At 46.7% G+C, this 23,559-nt stretch overlaps 1 protein-coding gene across 1 annotated transcript; it reads right to left on the reverse strand.

Annotated features, from left to right (window-relative positions):
- Nucleotides 1-1,437: 1,437 nt before the first annotated feature.
- On the reverse strand, nucleotides 1,438-21,882 carry LOC116653918 (potassium/sodium hyperpolarization-activated cyclic nucleotide-gated channel 3-like). Its single transcript, XM_032446926.1, has 3 exons — nucleotides 20,993-21,882; nucleotides 13,101-13,319; nucleotides 1,438-2,413 (listed from the first exon to the last, which is right to left on the reverse strand). The coding sequence occupies exons 1-3, from the start codon at nucleotides 21,143-21,145 to the stop codon at nucleotides 2,075-2,077; spliced, it is 711 nt and encodes a 236-aa protein (XP_032302817.1). The 5' UTR covers nucleotides 21,146-21,882; the 3' UTR covers nucleotides 1,438-2,074.
- Nucleotides 21,883-23,559: the final 1,677 nt, after the last annotated feature.

Here is a 23,559-nt window from a genome sequence, read left to right on the forward strand (position 1 = left end):
CTGACCTTGTACTAGTTTCACTGCTGCTGACACACTGTACCTGCCTGCTGACCTTCACGACATTTTGCTGAGCTGCAGACTGGGTAGATGATGGACTATGTTTTTCCCTCCATGTTTATACAGCACTTCATATGATAGATGCCAGACAGTAGGAACAGGCAACACTATAAATGTGCTTGGAGAACAGAGAATGCTCCATTTTTTCTCTTTACATTCTCAGCTTCACACATCCATCAGTTTGCTTGGGGCAGGCAGAAATGAAACTACAAGAGCTTAGTTTTCCTTCTGCACTTTGTTATTATTTATAGGCCAGATTCCTGCAGTGCCAGTGAGTCCCAGCCACAACCCACTGTACAATTTACTATATGAGAAGCTGCGAGACAGCTGAGATGAACAGAAGGTGGACGAAGAAGTGATTGAGGTATCAGTACCACATGCTGCTCCACCCATGTATCCAGGACAAGTTAAGGACCATATGAACACTAGCAGTGGGCCCCACTGTGAAAGGGTGACTCATAAACACGCACCTCCAAAGTAGGAGCCATCAGACAGCTTGGTCTCCTTGTTGCCCTTGGTGAGGATGCTGACCACCCCGTGCTGGATGAAGTACATCTTCTTGCCGATGGTGCCCTCGCGGATGATGTAATCCCCAGGCTGGAATACCTCGAACCGCAGCTTGGTCAGCATGGATGTCACAAAGTTGGGATCTGCGTTGGCAAAAAGAGGCATGGTGGCAACCAGCTTCCGACAATTGAAGTTTACGATTTCCTGATGGCACAGCGAATACAGAGAGAGAAGGGGGTAGGGGAGAGAGGTGGGAAGAAAAGATGGGACAAGGAAGCAGAAAAGGCACACACGTATGCTCAGTCAACACCTAATAACACGTAACATTCTCCCACTTATATTAAAAAATTGACACTGTACATTAAATAGTCCAAAAAGATGCTGTTCCCTTAGTCTGGCTCCCCCTGTGTTGGCTAGAATGGGCCTCTGGATGCTTGCAGCACATAGCAATGCTAACTGGAGCTGATAGTTTGACACCACACTTCACTGCTTTCATTCATTTGCTTTCCCTTTGAGCAGGGACAAAAGAGTGATTCCCCCCATCCTCCCAAATACATAAAATATATCTCTTCCTGCAGAAAGCTTTAAAGTACGTGAGAGGTGCATAGCAGTGGTAAAACTGTGCATGAAAAAGCCCAGAGCTCCACTCTGGGAAAATGTTATAACTCACCTTGGCAGCCCTACGTACTCCATTGCCCTTGCTTGACAATGAGATATTAAACAGCACAAATGTGCCACGGCTCTCAGAGAAATAATTATCCTGGGCAGCTGGGGACAGTATCAAGAGGAGGGAGGGAGAGGTGCCCACCAGTCACTGGGGCATGGGCTGGATCATCAACCTCAGCTGAAGAAAACCCAATTCAGCTGTTCGGTTGTCACAGAGCAGACGGGGACTGTGCCTCTTCCTGCGGCTTGGTGTCACTCAGAGGGTATGACAGCATTTTCCATTGCACAGGAGCTGCTCTGTGCCATGTCAGCTCAGACTCAGAAGGCAGCAAAGTGATACTGAGTACATCACCCAGCACAAGGCTCCCCAGTCAAGCACAGGAGGAGGATCTGGATGACTGGAGCAGGAAGGAGGGCAGGGGAAACATATGTCTTCTCCTTACTGGGACTTCTCTTCCAGGGTTCCCCTTTTAGACATCATGCCATTCTCAAAAATCCCAGGGTATTCATTCATAGTATTGACTCTGCAGTGCAAGGACCACAGACCCTTACACTGCATAGGAATAAAGGACAGGAGTGACTGAAGAAGGGAGAGCTCAGCAGGATTAAGATGCTTATGTCTGTTGTACAAACAAAAAGGGCAAAGTTTGGAGTATCAAACGCTGCAGGAAGGGGAGTGAAAATCACCTCCACATCCCCACCAGAATCTGCTGGAGAGATCTGACAGTGCCCTTATGGACACAAAGGGGCAGAGGGTACTTCTGTGTGCTATATAGCCAGCCAGGGCTATGAAAGTAAGCAAAGTCTCTCCTAAAAGGATTCAAAGCACGTGGCTGTCTTATCCTCACTGACATGACCTGTCTTGTAACTTGCTGCTCCTCTCCAACATTGCCATGGGCTCAAGAACTGCCAAGATGCAACCATTCATGCAATGAGCACATGGCAGGGTCTGCATACTGCACTGCTGCCTCTGCAAGCCATGGGGACAGGACAGTGCACAGCTGCCAGAGATGGTGGGAACATGCACCTCCCTCACCTCTCGGAGGGGCTCACTCAGCTCTCCCAGGATGCTCTCTTCATCAAACATCTTCCCCTGGTAGCGGTGCTCGTAGTAATCATGGATGCGCTGTCGCATGTCTGCAGGGAGCTTGTGGAAGGACATATACTGCTCCACTTGCTTGTACTGTGCAGAGGAGAGAAGAAGAAAGGGAGTTATCAGACCATGTAACAAACGGCACCCGCAAGGGAACAAATGCACACCACAGGATTCCCATACCTGACTCCTTCACACCAAGTTGGGTTGGCCAAGGCAGGTAAATCTGGTGCAGGACAGAGCAATTGCCTTGAAACATGGAAAGTTTGCAGGCACATGTTTCCCAAATAGATGCCTGATGTTTTAACCTTAATCTTATCCTCAGCCAGTTACACCATGGACACAGCTCCTCATTCCTCGAGTACTGTCCTCACTAATAGCACAGAGGAAGAACTGGGAGCAGATGCCTGAAGGACGGCACGCAAAAACAAATACCACATTTACTCACATGAAGATGCACCCATAGCCTGCTTTTCCTCTCCTCTGTGTTCTCACCTGCCCACTACAAACCCCTTTGTTTTCTCACTTAGAGCTGCACAGGTCCAGATCTTCTTCATTTTTAGCTGGATCCCTGTTGCTCCATGCACTTATGCTACCTAACCTGTCCATATTTCTGCCTAACAACTTGCATTTCCACCCTGCCATTTAGAGGGGAATACAAGGGCACGCTGTCTGATGCCAGAGCAGTGTTTGGTGATGAAGGGTGCTTTCAATCAGTAACTGACACCTCTTCAAGGGCATAGGACTCTAAATGGGCCCACTTGCCCTATAGATGCTGCAGGGACAAGGTGTATGTGCTGCAGTGCTCATGCCCCTTCCTCCAGGCGTGCAGTACAGAGTATCATCCATACTAATAATGCTGATGAGAGGACCACACACCCCCGTTGCCTTCCTTTTTTCCCCCAATAAATCTGCCCCTGAATGTCTCTTTACTGCAGCTTGTGCTGAAGTGCCTAATTACCGAACTTCTGCTCATTACAGACCTTCCCTGCACACATCAGTGTCACTCAGCACTCAGTACAGTCTGTGCTGGCACTGCCTTGCATGCTAACAACTTGATCTGCACCAGAGAGGAGAAGGAATTACTCGGAGAAGCCAAGGTGGCAGAGGGGACACTCGGGGTTTCCTGGCATTTCCAGAGCTTTTTGTCTATAGCTTGCAGCAGAGGAGCTGGCTGTAAATATTCATGATCACTATAGCATGATCAAAGTCAAGCGAGTCACCACCTCCCCACAGGGAGCTGGGAGCTGAATTGGCAATGAATGCTGCACTTTATTATTTGGATTTCTGAAGTTCTGGAGAGGCAGGCAGGATGCTGTAGTGGGCTGTGCTGGGTGCTGCATAGCCTGCAGCTCAGCAGCAGGGAGGCAAAATGAGTGGAAACCTCATGTCCTGAATTGGAGCCTGTCTACCACACAGCAAAAGCATCACCACAGGAACATCCCACCCAGGAGCCCCACTGTCAGAGCACCAGGTGATACCTGCGAGGGTGCCCAGTGGCAGAAATACCAGCCAGCAGCCCACTAGCCTTCTTCTCCCCACTGTAAGCACTTGCTATCAATCTCCAGCTGATGTTGGCTTTGTGGGAGGAATGCCCCAGCAAGCACAGGTTGGATAGGAACACTCAGGACTCTTTGCTTACTCACTACTGTATACAGATTTATTGCTTTGTAACGAAGAACAATAAATTACCGCCCCGCAAAGCCTCCAGGGCTTGTCAGATTCTCCTACACTCACTGTCCCCAGATAAGGCTCGGTGTAAAAACAGGACAGACTTATCCAGAATGAAAGGTTTTCCTTCTGCTTACGAATTAAAAGTGTGGTTACGAAAGAAAACTGTGCAATAAGAATCCATAATTCTCCACCACAGTTAAGCAGACACATCTCAGCTCTCCTGTCCCTGCAGTGCTACCTCCCCTCACCCCATGCCAGAGCAACACGCAGAGATTAGTGGCCTCTCCAAGTTCAAATGGAAAGACTCATCAGGAATTATTTAAATCTTTCCGAAGACAATCAAGTCTGTTTAATTTTGAGCTTATTTTAAGTCTGTCTTTCCTTGAATGAGCTTTTGAAGGGGGCAATATATCAAAAGGGAACCACTTAGAATCATAGAATGGCCTGGGTTGGAAAGGACCACAAGGATCATCTAGTTTCAATCCCCTGACATGTGCAGGGCTGCCAACCACCAGACCAGGCTGCCCAGAAGCTCAGATGAGTATATTTTCTTCTAGAACCTGCAGCTTTCCCTGGCTGTCTCCCCACTCCCCTCCCTCACACCACACTTCACTCACAGTCCAAGGAGAACTAAATATTTTTAATGTCTTTTATGCCCTCAATCTCTGTCAAGAGTCCTCCTTTCTTTGGCAGCAATAAATCACTGTCTGGAAAAGCCAGACTATTTCCTCAGCCTATTTCTGAATATAAAAAGACGCCGCTTTTGAGAAGAGCTGCTCCCATCCCAGCCCTGGCACAGATGCCTCCCTGAGTCCTCTTTTTGTCCACAGATATCACTCTGCAGAGCTTCAGAGAAATGCCATCTACTGTTCTTGCAGCTGGGTTAATTCAAACACATGCACTTGCACAGAATGCTCACCAACACGGGCACACACACGTCACCTACTGAAATGAAGGTACTTGGGATGCTAGCTGCCCTTTGCCCAAAGACAAAAGCACATTTCCCATATAGAGTTGTATTACTTCCAGAAATAGGCTGAAGCAGCCATGGGACGGACTTTAATCCTCCTCCCATTCTCCACACCTGAACTTCCTGGAGGTCAACAGAGATGCACTTGTGTAAGGAAAAAGGGAACCAAGCAGAGTAATGCATTTTCAATTAAGTGAAATATTATGATGCTCTGACAGCATCTCAAGTGCTGTGTGGGAATGGCAGTATACATCCCGAGACTGGATTCAGATACACGTGATCAGCCACGATGTACAGCACTGCATCTCTCTTAAGTGGATTTGTGCTTCATAAGGGCAAAGATCAAGTGACAAGATTCACCAGATGGAGTGTCTCGATAGGACACAGTTGCACCTTTGTTTTATTTTCTCTGACATATGATTAGAACAGTGCTGTTGTGTCAGCTCCCCAGCACTTAGTAGTCATCAAAAACTAATGAACGCTGAGTCCTGCTTTTTGTCTTTGAAGCCATTCATGCTCTCACCCTCAGGATCTGTAACCATGAGATCTGTTTGACCAACACACATTCTCACAGAGTCCAGTGACTCCAGGAGAGAGTGGCTTAAAGGAAGAAAATGGAACATTTGTAACAAATAAAACTGGGCCAAGAGTGCTGGTGCAATCTTTGCTGATTTCCCTTTGCTTGTAGCTTATTTTGTGTCAGCTTTAGAACACAACGCTTTGTTTTCTCCCTGATATTTTGCCGAGGACTGTACTGGGTACAAGCTAGCAGTTTATCCTGCCAACACTTTAGCTATGGGTGCTATTGATTGCTTCCTACAGATCCAGCCTTCAGTCTGCAAGAAGCTTTACATGCCATCCTGATTCTGAGCTCTTTCAAACACTGGGTTAATTTTTGCACTGCAGCGCTAGCTCAATTTCCTACGGGAGGATGATCTTCAAGTGCTGCATGTTACGTGCTGAAATACATGGAATGCTTTTAACTCTACGGCAGTGATACCTTCAGAAATGATCTTATGTAGAATCAACCTCTTGTTCTGCTATGGATATCACCGACACTAGCAGAGAATTTTTAGAGTTTTCCACTTTCTATACAACATTCATTATAATGAGGAGCCTCTCTCTGCTTCTGCCTTGCCTTGCTGTTCATCAGTAGCTATTCAAGCAAGGATTAAGCTTCAGACAATCCCATTTCTTGGCGATGAATGTCAGCAGGGTCAATTAGGAACTTGATGAAGCAGCTGTTTACTTCCTCCCATTGGCTGCAGTGGCCACAGCACAAGCAGGGAATCCCACCATGGGTGCTGTTCAGCACACTGCAATGAGCTGGCTGTCATAAGACGTAGCTGTAAGTGATGGAAATGTCCGTGAGTTTCAGGGGTCTCAGGAGATGGAATCCCAGAACTTTCAGACACATTTGCATTTACCTGTTTGCATTTAAATGCTGTGGCAACGCCTGTTTGCTTTTACAGGTGCTCTGCCTTAAGCTTTAATCCTGCCCCTGATAGCAAGATTCTGCAATTAGGAATGTACTACGTACAAACCTTACACCATAGCCAAAGAAACAGCCTGTTTTCCACAAACAACCTGGGCAAGGCCAGCATATCCTAGCATACATCTGTAGTCCAGCACAGCGGACATTTGGGCATGACCAATGGATCTTTTATTCTTCAAGCACTGTGAAATCCCCATCATGGGACATGCGAGAGACGTCAGGTCATGTCGCTGGATCCACATACTTGGAAGCACGGTGGGGAAAAAGAGATCAGCATTACTTTCAACAGAAAAGAAAGACAAGAGAAATGAGGTAAAATCTACCAGGAGACAAAGGCTGGAGATGTAGGAAAGGGAGAAGTGAGTCTGATGTGAAATCAGAATTGCCGGGAGCAGCTTTCTGCCGGGAGAGGTGGCTCAGCAGGGAGCCTGAGCTCTTCACATTGTGATGTACTTATTTATTTATTTATTTATTTATTTCTGGTTCAAGTGCCAAAGTGAATTTCAAAACTGATAATGAAGTTTGAAATCCCACACTGGGATACAAAGAACTGCTGAGGCAAGAGCACTTTCCTTTCCGTGACAACACGCAGCACTCGTGCGTGCACCAACACATTGCTCAGCCCAGGCTGTGCCTGACACTGCTTAAAGAACAAGAGCTATTTGTCTGGTTTCCATTCTCAGAACGAATTAAAATGTCAAATCACTACAATCACTTTATCTTTGATACTGCAGACCAAGACCAATCCCCAGCATAGACTTGGTGACAGAAGGCAAAACTACATGGCAGATTAGTGTTTCCTTTTGTCGAGATGTGCTATGAAGACACCAAAATGCCACCAACTTCTGTGTGAGCACAGAGGGCACTGCCTGAACTCTGTATGTGAGCCCTCTCAGCCAACCATGCTGTCTGTACAGGTGCTACTGCTTGGAAGACAGACGCGCTCCTGGGCACTGAACTGCCTGTTTTATGATGACTGATCACTGCACAGGTATCTGGAGGATGTTGTACAGTGTCACTGTAAGATGTGGGTAAGCATTCTCAAGGAATAGGACGTTCATCGCAAAATATTCTGCAAAGAAACTGAACTATTTGACTCTGGTTAAGTTACAGCCATAAAGGGATGGGGAATTCCACTGCAAGATGTTTTTAGAAGAAACCATTGGGGTTTTCATTCAGAAGGCATTTCTGTCTTATAATCAACCCAAGATTGTCTAATGAAAACAGTTAAATAACCTTAAAACAACTGACTTAACAAACACTCTTTGCAACAGCCTGTTACCGATTTCTTATAAGCGCTGCCCAAGGAGGCTGTGGATGCCCCATCCCTGCAGGCATTCAAGGCCAGGCTGGATGTGGCTCTGGGCAGCCTGGTCTGGTGGCTGGCGACCCTGCACATAGCAAGGGGTTGGAGCTGGATGAGCACTGTGGGCCTTTTCAACCCAGGCCATTCTATGAATCTATGAAAAAGAACATGGATGTGGTACCTGTAGAATAGCTACTTTGCTGTGCTGAGCACACCATCCTGAGCTGACTGGCCTACAAAGCTGCCAGAAAAGCCAGCCCTGATTACAGAAGAACCTGTCTGGAGGCACTGCCTGAGACACTGCACATCAACAGCCCTTGCAGCTAGAAACAATCAATATATCACATCATTTCTAAGCCTCGTTATCTAACCCAAATGCTTTGATTCACAGTAATGTGGGACATAACAGCTCTCAGGCTGTCTCTGAACAGAGCTGAGGTAATACACAACTCGTGCAGTTGTAACCAGACAAAGCAAGGCTCTCCAAACTTTTTCCTCATTAGGAAATTTGATTAAATTTCCCAGACACTTTCAATTTCTTGAGTGCTGCACGCTTCCAAGCCTCTCACATATCACCAGAAGAGTCAAGGAGTTTCACAGCCTTCCCACCTTCCAAAATTGATATGCTAGCTCAGGAAGGGAGAATTCTCTGTAACTCCTTTGGATTCTAAGAACTTGGGGAAATCCACCTGAGGAATCAAAGACATCAGCCAACTTGGGAATAGCAGTTAAAATGTTGTCCAGGCTGCTAAAGAATGGGAAATCTCCCATCTGACAGCTTTGTGGCAGAGCACATGTGGGAATAGTGTCAGTCTTTACCCACCTTAGAGCTAACAAAGCAGGTGACAAAAGTTATCTTCATAGGTCTGTGCCATGCCATCCCCAAGGTAGCACTAGCTAAGCCAACCCTGGAGCCACAAGAATTAATATAGCTTCGGTGCAGTGCTGTGCTTGGGTTAATTAGCTCTGCTCAGAGGAGGGGAGGGAGGGGAGCTAATAAGCAAGGGCATGCTGCCAGGCTAATGTGATTATACTCTATCCAGGACCCCAGCTAGGATCTCTGCACTGAACTCCATGCACACGTTCACTTGGAGCCAGTTCAGAAAACTGCAGAGCACAACAGCCCGAAGACACATGAAAGGTGATGTCTTCGACAATCTCAGATGCTTTGAAGAAGAGGAGAAAGAGCAAAAGAGGCACACAGTAGCCTAGATCAAGGCCATGCCCTCCTAGCTTCTGACAAAAGCAGATGAGGGTTAACCACAGCCACGAGTCAAAGCTGCATCTCGGCATTCAATAATACTTGGAAGATTTTCCTTGTGTGTATTTATTTAAATATTCTGAGGTTCATTAAACTTTGGGCCTCTGCAGTGCCCTAAAGCAGCTCTAAAGCTTAATTACATACCAGAAGAAAAAAAATCCTTTCTTAAACCTTCTGCCTACTAATACTGCTGGTCGCCAGGGAAGGGCAAAGACTGACTATGCCCGGGAGATGGATCCCCAGCTCCCTTTGTAGCACTGAGGCACAATGGTGCTATGGAAAGGACCTCGTGAGATCAGCATGTTCAAACCTGAGTCTCTCACTTCTTCTTTGACAAATACTGGTCCAACATTTGCTTTAATCTCCAATAAAGACTGTATGTTCCACATATTATACTTCAGCCTTAACAATCACTATTCTTTTTCCCAATTGCCATGATCAAAATCCTCTCTGGTGAGTTCAGGCCACTGACGGCAGGATCAGGACCAAAAATGTTGACAGCTGGTGTGGACAGCCAGACCACAGAGGAATCTGTGCAAGAATGGCTGTGATAATGGTGACTATATGGCCAGTTCAGGCACTGAGAGATCGTGTCATGAGTGCTTCTGCAGGATTCGGAAAGCACTTTCTCTTTAATGCTGCTCCTTACAATTGTGCTGCAGCAGGTGATTATTAAGAATAATGATATGAATATGTAAGTATCTCCCCAGTTTTAATCTGTATTTTAAGAAGAACTGGACAGACTATTAGGGGAAAGGGAGAAGGGGAATGAAAATGGAGAACAGAGAGCTCAGGAGAATACCAGAGACAGATCTTGAGTAGAGATGAGGCTCTGGCAGGAGAGATTACAGCTTTGCTGGGCTCTGCAATGCTGACAGCAGCAATTCCTACCTATCATCAGTCATTCTTCTGCATGTACCTGAGAAGATAATGCAGGAGAGCCAAGACTCTCTGCAGGATGCCCGTTACTGCCTGCATCCTGCTGAGAAGGGAGACTGAAGCCCAGAGTCTCTCCCTGTTTTGTTCCAATGAGCATGGCTGCAGTAAGCAGCATAATCACCACTCCCCAAGCCTCAAGGTTACAGAACCAACTGGGGAGGATGTGTGTGTGTGTGTTTGTTTGTGGTGACTTGACATAAATATTAATCCAATTGAGCTTTAGGATTAGAGAAAGAAATTAATAGAGTAACCTGCACCATGAAGGAAAATAACTTGCACATCAGTCTAGTTTGCTCATCTCCTGGGCCCAAAACACTCTCCTCCTCTTGTGAGCCACAGCTAATGTAGATTGTGTGGCAATTTTGCAGTCAATGACAAACGTAGAGACAGGACCTGCCCCTGACCCTGCTATTGACTCTGGTGTGTGACTGCAGGCAAATCATTTAGGGCAAAACACACTCTGCAATGCAAGACAGAACTTCTGACTTTGCCACTGGGACTGGAAATAAGACAGCCATTTCAGAGTGCCAGAGCTAACAAGTTGTTCTGACTCAAAGCTTTTTAGGGATGGCACATAGCCATGAAGGCTGTACCACTTCAGTGCCTGAGCTGGTAGGAATGCTCTGCGCCACATGGGACTCTCCACTTGTACTCAGGAACCTTGGCACTACACCGTTTTGGAGAGCTGAACTTCTGTCTCCAGTATCTCCATGGTTTCTATCAACCAATCAATCCTGTATGGCCTCCCTACCGTGCTGAACCTGCGTAGCATGAAGTTAAGATATCTCCTACAGGAGGACTGTGTCCAAATGAATCTAGTCATGAGTGAAAGATGGGACCAAATCATGTCCTGTTTACTGGGTCAAGCCTGCTGTTGAAGCCAACAGACAGCACATCTCATCTTTTATTCCCCTTCTCAGAAACCCTGTTTGTACAAGAGAAGAACAAGTTGTTTTAGCAGCAAAAAAGATCATTCTGAAACTTCACTACAAGCTCTCTCCCAAACCTTGTCTTGAAGGTTACACAAAGCCTGCCAGCAAAGTTTCTAGCTATTCCCTTCTGTCCTGTTCTTATATACATTTCTGCCACTCCTCTCCCTCCTCACTGCCTCCTTCTTTGGCTACTCCCAGAACAGCTGACGAAATCTCTGCAGTGAGAGCTGCTGCTGGGGTGAGATGCAGAGCCCTGTCTGCAGCCTGAAGGTGTACTCAGCAGCAGCCTCCAAACTGCTGTCTGCTTCTCCCAGTCGACCCCGGCAACTTGTTGAGATTCTTTGCTTATAATATGCTTCAACAGACACGTTGTCCCATGAGGACTGAACTAAATTGAGTTGCAGGGCTGCAAATCATGAAGCAAAACACAAATAGCCATTTTAATCATGGCTATTCAAGTGCTAAGGAATGCAGAAAGTAAATACATATTTGTTTTTAGACCATCATTTGTCCCATTTGCAAGAGGAAATTGAATGTACTCAGTCCCCAAGGCTTTGTTCCTAAGAGAATACCTTGCAAAATGAACCTGCTGTAACCACTACACATGAAATATACCCTTTGTTAAAACCTCTATCCACTGCTTTTGTCACAAAGCTCCTCTCCCGGATCTATTAACCCTCTTGTTCACATCTCCACATTCTAATCAGGCTTTATTTAACATTTCACACTACTGCCACCCCAGCTGCAGTCCCTGCTGGCTTTTTAGTGACTGGTTTCCCTGAGCACTGACTGGAATCAAATGCCCACGGACAAGTTCTGCCCTTGTCTCCAGACCTGGCTGGGGAAAAAAATGCAGCTCCCTGTCCTGCAGGTGTGAATTTGGCTGCAGCTCGGTTGACCAGGTGGCTGGATTTGCAAATCAGTCCTTGACTTCTATGCTACTTCAAACAAATTTGAATAAATACTCTGCACGCACAGATTTGATCAGTTTGCATTCCTAGTGCTGCAGTGTCCTTCTCTTTGGCATGCCTTCCTCCCAATTAGCCTTAGTCCAGCCAATCTGGAACACAGAAGCAAAAAGTAACCCAGTCCTCCATGTGTATCCTCCTGGATTCTATCTTTTAGCTCTAGCTCTGGTTTCAGATCTTCCCCATCCTCAGAGCATGATACAGCCCCTAGGCTTTGCTTTCGGTCTCTGCTTTACTGCAAGGTCTTTCCGTGGCCCAGCACTGCAATCCCAGTGTCTCAAGCTTGTTCTAGACCATCTTGCACATCCTTTCTCTCACCTCCTCCCATGCAGCAGCATCAAACTCACCTTTCTTAAGCCAGTGCATGCCAGCCATACTTCACATGATTGAGCAACAGCTATCTAATTTAATTGCACCAGGCAAGGTCAGAATAGGACTAGCACCTCATATACCCATATAACCCCAACCATAACACCCTTGAGTCCTCCAAGCCCTTGCTCTTAGTTAAACACATTCTTCAGCACATTCTCCTGTTTTGTGGAGGTGCTGGTTCTACCACAACTTGAGGCAAAAGCCCTGCTCACCTGCGTCCTAAAAGGAAAATTACACCATCTGCTGAATCATGGTGAGTGACCCTGTTTGCTCCATAACATCTCTTAGACTCGCAGCATCACCTCAAGCCCACCACCAGAAGCTACTGCCAATTGCAGTGGTAATCTGATCAGTGGTGACATTTCTGTCTGTGTCCTGCATTATGTAACTCAACAACTGCAGTTAATTCGACAGCTACCCGGGGAACCTACCTGGTGCTCTTGAGCTTTGAGCTGCGCTTTGGGTTTGTCATGTAGTTTCACTCATGAGCATGGATGTGATTAATCTGGATACTTTTAAAGTGTTTGCTAAACAAAAACTGCACATTCTGAACATTTAGTCAGGATTTGAAAAGATGTCAGAAGGTGACTTACAATTTTAGATACCAGTGACACTGATAATGCCGATCTAAAACAGAGACAAAAAGAATTCACCACTTGCCCTACTGCTACTTATGTGATCTTGCATCTATTTCCTTCTGAGGTTCTATTGGGTAAACAAAAATAGTTATGAAACACCAATAAACTACAGTAGTAACAAAGACACTGCACTTTCAGCCTCCTGTGTGAGTCACACATAGCCCTGACCACCATAGTAGACCACCCCTAGGTGAGATAAGGGTTGCAAAACCCAATCCTTACCTTCTCCTGGTACTGACGCCGCGAGGAGTCCAGAGACTGGATTAGGGCTGTGGCATGGCCGATGAACATGGCATAGCAGGTGGCACCGACAATCATGCTCAGCATAGTGAGCCACACATCTGACATGCCAACGGGCGCCTGCTGCCCGTACCCAATGCAGAGCATGTGACTCATTGCCTTGAACAGCGCATAGGAATACTGCTTCCCCCAGGAGTCATTCTAAAGAGACAGATAGACAGACAAAGCTTTAGCAGTGGGACAGGACATTCACTGAGATGAACACGTTTCAGAAAACAATACCTAACTTTACACACAAAGTTTAAAGCACCTCTATGTTATAAACAAACAATGTGATGGCTTAGAAGTGTTGGGCACACTGGATATATATATATAAACCCTGCATTCAGTCATCTGACATTAACTGACTTTGGTCAGGGTTTTTACAGACTCCATGTGTTTTTTTCCAGCACAGCTTCCAGAAAGGAAGCCTGACTGACACTTGGCTAACCAGTAGCAGTCAAGGCCAGGTTGGACGGGGCCCTGGGCAACCTGATCTAGTAAATGTGTATGTTTGGTGGCCCTGCCAGGCCGAGGGGTTGGAACTACATGATCCTTGAGGTCCCTTCCAGCCCTGGTCATTCTGTGATTCTGATATTCTGTAACCAGGGATACACTGAGATGATGCACTGTGATGTGTTCAAAATGACCCACATGTGGGAAAAGGGACTGATGCAAACAGTCACTCCACTGAGAAATGGATTTTTCAGAGAACTGCCAGAAGAGAGCCTGAACAAGCCTTCCAGCAGTGACATTGCAAAGCAGGGAAAACCACTTTACTCCCCAGCAGTTTATGAAATGTCCAGGGCCTCTGGTCATTACCTGAAGAGATGGGGAGGGCAGAAAATTAAGATGATAATGTCCAGGCAGAGAGCTCTTTGCAGGGTCAAAGTGGGCCTTTCCAGGGAGCTGAACAAACTACAAATGGCCTCATTTGAAAGATGCAATAAACCACAGTGAGAAGCCAGTTAAAGTCAATGGCTTCCTTCAGACGTGCTGTGCTCTCCCTCCGCAGTGAACAGCAGACACACCTCAGCAATTACATCATGCAAAAGGGAGAAAAGCACAACATAAGTTTCATGACTGCTCTGATTACTTTGAGCTTATGGAACAGCACAAAGTACATTTACCATCTTGTGGGTATTGTATGCCAGCAAGTCCTTGCCACAAAACCTTGTAAAGTAAATGCACTGTCATCACACACTGCTATTAGAAGATGTGAAAAAATACCACTGCTACGGTGACATTCATCACAGCACATCATCTGTACATTCATCAGTCTTCTTCCTGTTCCTAGGAAGGTGCTGGATATGCACTTTGGATATAGCTGTGCAGATACATACAGCATAGCAACTCAGAAGGTCATTTGCAGAAGACCTGGTTTGGGGCTCATCAGACAGGTGAGCAATACTTGTGTGAGCTCTGTTCAGAGAGACACAGCAGGCTCAGCACTGGTGATTTGCGATGCGGGGAGCCCTGCAGTTTACTGGATGCCTCCCTGGAGGGATCTTATCACAGTCAGGTGGATGGCTGATGACCTGTCTACAAAAAACAGCTCTCTGGGTGTCACTAACGTTGATGGAAATTTTTCAGTTAGCTGACAAGTAGTAAACAGAACCAAAGAGCACTGTTAATGTTTGTGAGCTGTGGCAAAGAGATGGAACCTCTGGAGAGTGTTAATGCTTGGGTAGGAGATAAGCACGTGGACAAAGACAGGCGACAGTGTTACCTTAACCATATCCAGTTACGTTATGCAAGCAGGCCTGATTCACACTACAACAAGAAGGGCAAAGCAACAGAAGTGACAGCAAAGCGGACACAGAAGCAGCAGCACATCCAGGGTCCCAGGAGGGATGGCTCCCTACTGGCGCCGGGCTGTCTGAGCTCACCTCCCTAACAAAGCAGGAACCAGCTCACCTCCTGCACTGGAAAAATCTCCCCCTGAGCCTGCAGGAAAGATAATGTGCCTTTGGGGTCTCTACGCCTGGGAATGCAGGCGGCTTGCTCCTGTGTGTGAGAAGCTGCAGCCCAAAGGGGGAGTCAGCTACAGGAGAAGGCAAAGAACAAATGCAACTCTGATGCCTGCACAGGCATGAATGCAGCTCCCCGAGAGAAGCCTGACAAGGCAAGGAGAAGAGTCATTCCCAGCTCTAAACACAAACTGAGAAAAGCAGCAATCCACCACACAGTGGTTAAGCATGCCCCAGCCTGCCTTTCTATTACAGAGCCAATAGGTAAGTCTGGCAGAGAAAGGACAGAGGTGAGTACTTGGCTTGATGGAGAGGAGTGTGATTTCTTCTCTCCTTGCCCTCTCAGTCCAGTTCTACTTCTCAGTCAGAAGGTTCTCAAAGCAAATACCTTTCCCGTGATACTGTGGAAATGCTGCTGCCTTCTGAGTTCAGTGTGGCAGTAGTTTAACAGGGCAGTGCATCTCTGTAACAGAATTGAGGGCAGGGAGAAAAGAAATGCTGAGCTGAAATTCCAAAGGGAATCTGGGAAGACAGAAAAAGATCAGCTGAGCTGGAGTCTCAGACATTAGGATCCTGGCTGCCAGGGTCTTTCATGGCTGTGAATGATCAAAGAGGAGAGTCTGGGCATCACTCAGGTTCAAGTTTTAAAAGCTGTTCTTCTAGCAACTTGCTGTTCAGGAGCAGGCAAGTCAATAAACCACCCTATATTTGGTTCCTACCCAAGTAAGCAGGAGCCAATAGTTTCCAATAAACTTTTGGATGTAGCAGGCTTGCAGTGTACAAATTAGTCATCCAGACCCATGAAGTCCAATACCACCAAGCCCCAGCAGCCTGCAGAAACACTTCCAGCTCCCTGGGAACCCTGTAGTTATGAGCAATGACCTCAGTTTCCATCAGCAGCACGGCTCCCTGCAAGGACAGCCTGCTTTGTGCCAGGCTGAGTAATGACAGGCTGAGGGGCAAGAACTGGAGCAAACACAGGGTGTTTACAATGGTCCTGAGCAGCATGGACTGCTGGGAGGAGAGATCAAGGACTGCTGAAAGAGAGGCAATTCCATGAAGGAAGAACCTTCCAAAGCAGTTACCTTTGGGACACAACCTCTGAGCATCTGTAAAGAGCACTGGATCCTCACAGCACAGTCTTTGCAATGCCTCTTTCCTTAGAGGTCCCTGTATATCTTTATTTTTCAGACCTACTCTACACCCCTTTGTTTCCCATAGAATAAACAGGCAAGTCAAGAATGCAAAACTTTGTGTCAGGCAAGCAGCACTGGTTCCAAACATGGGTACAAGCACCACAGTGCCCTGATACAGCTTGCCCCTATACCAAACCAGTCCTTACAGTGGGAGGACTATACTACAAATACACCCCAGTGGCTAAAATGTTGCATTAAGGTAGGTAAATGAGGCCTTCAAATTGCAGAAAGAACATGGCTCCTCCTTAACCCAATCTCAAAGCAAGCTAAAATGGAGCTATAGATCTGTGCTTGAACATCGTCAAGAGGGACGTTATCTCAAACGCATGCCAGGCACTATGAGCATTTGCAAATGGGAGTTAAAATTACTTTGAAGTGCTTTCTCGAACTAGCTTGTTTTTAACACCCACACTGGCAGGACTGTAAGGGTTTCTTTGGGATTAGTGTCTGGACTTCAATGCCTCTGCTCATATCTCTACTTTTGAATACTTGGAAGCACACTGCTGAAACTCTTCAAAGGCAGCACTGGGCTCGGCAGTACCTTAGAGAAGCACCTAAAGGAACAGTATGGAGGTCTCACAGGATTTCACTCAGCATCCAACCCCCTTCCATGTATAATCCTAGTCAGACCTGCAGCTTACAGGTCGTTCACACTTGAGACCATCAGCCCAGACAAACAGGGCTTTGTGAACTTTGTGAACTTCCACATTTGGCTCAGCAATGATCTTATGTGCCTGCATAGCAAACTCCAGGCTTGCTGCTGCACACCATTTGTGCTGTGCTGCAATATAAAGCCTCCGAGCATCACTGCCCCTCCCTGGACAGCACCACATCTGCTAGGCAGGGAAAACACCTTCAGGTGGAGTTTAGAGGACAGCAGGAGTGGGACCAGAAATGAAAATGGTGGGTCAAACTTCACACTGGATAGCACCTGCCTGTTCTGGGCTTATTTCCAGGGTGAGCTTTGCATGGCCTTCTCCTCATAGAAAAGAAGATTTTCTCAGGACTTTGAGCGCATCAGAAAGTCTTCATTGCCCAGGTCTCTGTTGGATTCCCATCTATGACCCCAGTGATCGTGGACCTCCACCAGAGCTCAGTCTGGCCATCCAGTCCTTGTGTGAGCTATGTCATGGCTGCACATCTGCCCAGCTCCAAACCCTGGCAGGCCTTGCGCTTTGCTTTAGCCTCCGGTCCCATATCTTGCTGCTCCTAACTGGATTCCCTGGATAGATGCTGGACATTAGATATGACTATCACCTTGCCTTCTCTGGGATAGTCATTGGACCCTTAAATCACCAATTCTGCTCTGTGTGCCCTGTTTAGGTGCTGGTAAGGGCACTATGCTGGAGCCACCCTTGCTTCCTGGCTCTTACACTATTGTGGAGCAGCTCTACCCTTGCAGCTGCTCCCTAAAAGATTGTATAAAACATGAACATTGACTGCACAGCTTCATAAGCCTACTGAGTGAAAGTGTGAGGGAGCTGCTGGACCTGAGGCTTGGAGGGAGTTAGGAATCACCCAGGAGATTCATGCAGGACTGTTCTGTCTTCTACCCTACATGCTGCTTTCCATCAGCACCACCAAAAACCGTGTAATGGGTTGTGGGCTGTATGCTCAAAGCGGGGGGATACTCTCCTTCTGGTAGAAGGGAAGATGATTAGTATTTCCTATGCAAGGTCGCTGCATTTGACATGGGGATATTTGCCTTCCCTGCTGGGTTTATCAGTTCAGCACAACACCCAAGAGAGCAAGCCACGTGTTTCCAGCAGCTTTTGGGTCTCAGCAGAGCTCAGATTTCTCCAATGAGGAGCTGCCAGGCAAGGGTCGTCGTGGGGAGATGCTGCCTGCACATATGCCTCACTGGAGCTGACTCATGAGCATTTCCCTTTTTAATAAAGTGCCCTGTAGGGAAGCTAACGCCAAAGCCCCTGAGATTAGGGCTGAGCAATTAATACCAAAAACATCCATCCCTGCCATTTCAGAGTCAGTTCAGGAAGAAGGAAAAGATACATTCCTACAATTGCTAAAGATGAAGGATGGAACACATAGAAAACAACAAGATGAACTGGACCCACGGATTTATCGAGCCCCTGATATGATTTTGGCAACACCAGATGCTTCACAGATCCCCTGGAAGAGGATCAAACCTTTAGGAAGCAGATGGGAGGTGATGAATCTTCTTTTCCCACTGCATCGGAGTCAGGGCTGTTTTATGGACTGCCAAGCAGCTAGGTGGGAAACTCTGGCACAGTGGATGAACAGCACTCAAGGAGAAAGCCCACAAAGCATTTGGCATCTCATGTTCACCTCCCCTTGGATGCAGCAGCTTCACAAGACTCATTGATTTTTTTTTACCTACACTGGTCCCATCCCAGCTTTTTGGCTCCTAATTGCAGTCATGGCAGCTGTGCACCAATACTTTTCCCCTCACAGGTGTGACCAGGTCAGAACTAAAAGACCCCAAATCCAACTTTCCAATTGAAATTGAATTGAAATTGAATTGGCCACTGAGAGAAGCCATGCTGTGCTCCTACCTGTGTCCATCACAGCCCTTACACAAAGCCATTCTGCACACAAAGCATAGATACCCTTGCACCAACGCCTGAGGACAGCCCAGGCTACTGGTTTATTGCTGTTTCCTGACTCTCCCATTACTTTCCTATGGACTACAAGGAAATTGTTGCACTAATTACGCTATTCACTTCCATCTCTAGTCAACAAGCTACCAGTGACACATTTGGAAGCCTTCTCAAGAAATAAGAGAACAGAACATTATTGTGAGAAGAAACTATCTGATTCCAGATATACTTTTTTTAAATGTTCTTAAAACAAGCTATTTTGGGGCTGGCATTTTCCTGAACAACATTTGAATAGAAACCACCAAAATTATAGGTGGAACACATAACCATCTCTCCAGTTCTTCATCCCATTTTCCTGCGATTCCATTTCTGAGACAGACACTAAGATCATCACTTTTTTCACTTTTATGAAGTGAACAAAATTCGGGTGACTGAGCTGCAGACGAGAAGCCAAGGGGAACAAAAAAAAAATCACACCAGGCAAATTTAATTCCCAGCTTCACAGGCTCTTAAGGATGGGAAGACAAGTACTGCAGCCTGAGTCCTCTCCTGGCATAGCCCTGCTCTGAATAGAGTTTCTATCCTGGAGACTCTTCTGAGCCCTCTGCATCCTTTCCTGCCTCTCCTCAGACTTGCAGCTAAGAAAGGCGTGCAGCCTATGCAGTATAGAATATGAGGTGGTAATCCTTTGAACGGTGGTTTTCAGCTTTCAGTGCATAAAAACATATTCTCAATGACCATTTGGTTAGTGAGCAGTTCCTTGGCAAGAAGACCAAACATAGTAAGTGTAAGGAGGAGGAATTATTAGGATGTAGTACATTAGGAATAGGGAAACACGGACAAATCTTCTGCTCCAGCCAAGTCACTTCATCTGATGGGGATGATTTGTCTGCAGCTCTGAGCTCTCCAGGACAAGTAGCTGTAAGTCCTTTTGAACCCAAATAGCACAAGCACAATGGGGCCCTGATCTTCCATTGCTTCTGTCATATAAATAATAAAAAAGCAGCACAGGGAAGACAGGGCAGCTGCTGCTTGGGTTGTTCTTCTGCTGTAGATAAATAAAGGGCTGTAGTCTCCAGAACTGTCAGTCTGACACCTTTCAACAGCAGGAAATAAATGATTATTGCAGAGGGAAGAAATAAACAAACAAGCCCCCAAACAGAGGATTTCTGACAGCTGCTCACTCATCTCAGGCATGGGCAGCGTGTGCCCACAGCTCTGCATGTGGAAGCCATGGAAGCTGGCAGCTCCTTTATACATTTTGCATTTGTTCTGTTCTGCCCGAGTGCCTGATATTATATATATATATATATATATATATATATATTTTTTTTTTTTTTTTTTTTTTTTTTTTTAAAGAAGAAATTGGCTGGGGAAATCTAGAGGTTAAGAGCTGCAATAAGAGGCAATTTTTTAAGCTTTGTCAGTTTTTGCTGCTTAATCAACTGGACATTGTCCCTTTGAATAAAAGATCCTGAATGCTCAGTGAGATGGCTGAAAGGTACCATGAAATCCCTGCACACGTACCATATGGTATAATTCTCCCTCACAGCAACAGTGCACAGCTTGGGACCTCACTGGGAAGTCTGGCCATTGTTCCTACAAGGGGAGGCCAAACCGTGGCATGGCAGTCTGTTTCAGCTACTTTATTGCAACATTGTGCAGAATGCAGTGTGATCACACTCATCCTTCAAGTGGAAATGGAGCAGCTGGCTGAATGGTTTCCTTGAGGGCAGCAATGGGAACTAGGATCTTATGGGTCAGACCCAGCCGGGGCTCTAGGACCCCCATTTGGCTCTGTATGCCCAGACCTCAGCAGAAAGACACCTTAATTCTTGCTCTTGGCTGTCTCCTGCCAGGAGGGGGAGCCTGGCTCATGCCTTCTGCTGCAGGGGCTCTGTCGCCTCGTTCCTCCTCTGCAGCCCGGACACTGTCCTGTTGTTGAGATTGTCCCCAAAGAGTCCCCATGCCCACTGTGGCATTACAAGTGCCTGAAGGATGAAGGCCCTTAAAGGAGGTGGCAGAAGATGGAAAGCTGGGAGGTGATGCTGTGAGCAGTGGCTTGGGAAGCATGAGGGGCAAGCACTTACCACCATGCGGTTGAGGGATACCCAGCAGTCATCAGGGAAGTCCTGCAGCATAGGCACGAGGAACTGGAGGCAGCCATCCCAGTGGCACAGCAGCAGCATCATCCCAATCAGGTTAACGATCCTCACCACAGCACTGGCCAGATCGTAGGTCATGTGGAAGATCTGCAGGGGACAACAAGGAGCAGATTAGATGGCAGCTCCCCAGCCAGCCACCCAACCCAGCAAAATTAGATGCAGTATCAGGGTCAAGAGCCTTGCTAATGTAACGGGAAAGGCTGCAGCAGCCTAGCTCAGGTCAGTCACTGTATGTGAGCAGAACCAGCTGAAAAACAGATTAAAAACCAAAATACAAAATTGCATTCACTCGCCCCTTTTGCCCTTTGATTTCTGCCTTCAATTTATATTGAAGGCTCCATAGCTCCTCTTACAGAAGATATTGGTTGCAGATATTTCCAGAACATCAGCCACGCCTCCGAAATAAACTCCATCATTACATCTTTTTAACCGCAGTGACCTTCTTTGATTTCTGCTCCTGCTGAATACATGCGATGCATTGACCAGTGACAGAAATTTATCTTTTTATTGGATGTTGGATGCAGTCTCTGGAAGCATCAAATGAAAGGAAGAACGGCCATCAACTCAGCAGAAGTTTCTAGAAGAGGTTGTGACGCAACTATTTGTTGTACCAGCTGCTGTACCACTTCCAGTCTGACATGGAGGAAAGGAAATGGTGCTAACATGAAGTGTAAGGAAAAGAAAAAATGCCAGAGCTATTAAACAGCCCTTAGCAAGGACAATCAGAAACCTGGATAAAGGGAATGGTACCCAGAGCTCTGCAGCCAGCTCTCTAGTGCCAAGGCTGTTTACAGCCCTCTTGTCCATAGTACTAGTCATAAGCAGGACACACTGTGGAACTGGATGCTCCATCACCATTTGCAGTCATGAATCACTTGATGGATTACTGTTTTGGGGGATGAATACTGTGGAGACACTGTAAGTGCCTGGCTCCTTTATGCCCAGCTTTGTGATGACAGCTAGACACACTGGGCATGCCAGTGAGTTCTGTTCTAAGCTACATATCTGCCCAGGTTTGGCTTCTCTTACCTTGCAACATGCCACAGTGAGAAGGAAAGGTTGGTTCTGGAGAACACGGTCACCCTGTGTGACAGCACAGAGGCCGCTTTTGTCTCTCTACCCATTAACACAGTTGAGTGTCTGGATGCAACCTTGAGGTTTCTGTCAAAACCTCAATGCAGGACAGGCTTTGACACCTCTGCAGCATCCAGAGCAGATCAACACAACCATGAACTCAATGTAGTGGCTCTGTGCTGCAGAATCTGATGATTAAAACATGCCTCTACAGCAGAGAGCAGCCTCTCCAGTGTAAACGGATTGCAGGGATGCACAAAGAAGACAGCTTGGTCACCCACCACGAGGCAAATGCTTTCACTTCAACATTACCCTGAAAACAGAGACCCCAACACACCTGACATTCTCTCCCACATGGCAAATCAAGGAAGGACAGAGGCTTGACAGCCATGCTCCATGGCTTCCTGCCCAAGAGCTTTGCCTGGAGAAATGGTAATCAATGCTCCCCTCACACAGCAATGCTGCTGCTGCTGCTGCTGGAAGAAGGAAATATGCGGACAGCTGTGTGTGAATGAAGCAGACAGGCTCACAGCTGTCAGCTGGGTCATCTCCAGAGACCTCGCTATGGTTTGAAAGCACATGCAGCCTGGGTGCTCTGCATCATAGCCTGCAATCTGGTGAGACAGTGTCTTAGTTGGATTTAATAGAAGGAAACAAAAAGCAGAGGAACATGGGGAGTAAACACAACTACTGCGAATCAGATGAGGCTGCATAGCGCAGCCTCGTTGCCACATTTCTACCCTTGTATTGGTGACCAAAACTGCAGGGAGCTGAACAACCACAGAGCCCCTGTGCAGAAAGGTGGGCACATTCAATGGGTTGGCTTAGCTGCCAAGAATCACCTCTGCAGGGGAAAGTGATTACCCTGAGGTTGTCTGTGCATCAGGTATCTAAAGTAGGTGATCTGGCCATAGACATGGTATGTGCCTGCATGGCTAGGTCCATGTAACTGATTGCTGCTCTTACAGGAGTGGTCTTTGCAGCCACTCATGGCAGCATGAACCTGCCACTCTTGCAGTATCAGGCACTGGCCTCAGTGAGTCAGTTCAAGCAGCTAAAAAGGCAAAAAGCTGGTGGTATGAAGGAAAGGAATAATGTTGGTCAGTTCAGCTCCCTAAATTGTCTCATCACTCTGTTGTCAGATCTAGCTGTTCAATTTCAATGCTTGTTTCCAAACTAGACATTAACACTTCTCTACCTAATCAAGATGCCATGAGGTTACATGCATTAGGAGCTGATGTGCTCAATCGTGACCAGGAGGGAGCCACAGAAGAAAGTGGGAAACCTGAATGATGAATGCTGCGGATAACAGCTTCTAAAGCCCATTATTTCCACTGCATCCAAGCTGCTGCTGGAGTCCACAGTGTCCCTTAGCATGAGAAAAACCATTCTAATGATATTTCTGAGCTGAAAAGAAG

The sequence above is a fragment of the Coturnix japonica genome, chromosome 10 (genome assembly GCF_001577835.2).
Source record: "Coturnix japonica isolate 7356 chromosome 10, Coturnix japonica 2.1, whole genome shotgun sequence".
Classification (NCBI taxonomy): Eukaryota; Metazoa; Chordata; class Aves; order Galliformes; family Phasianidae; genus Coturnix; species Coturnix japonica.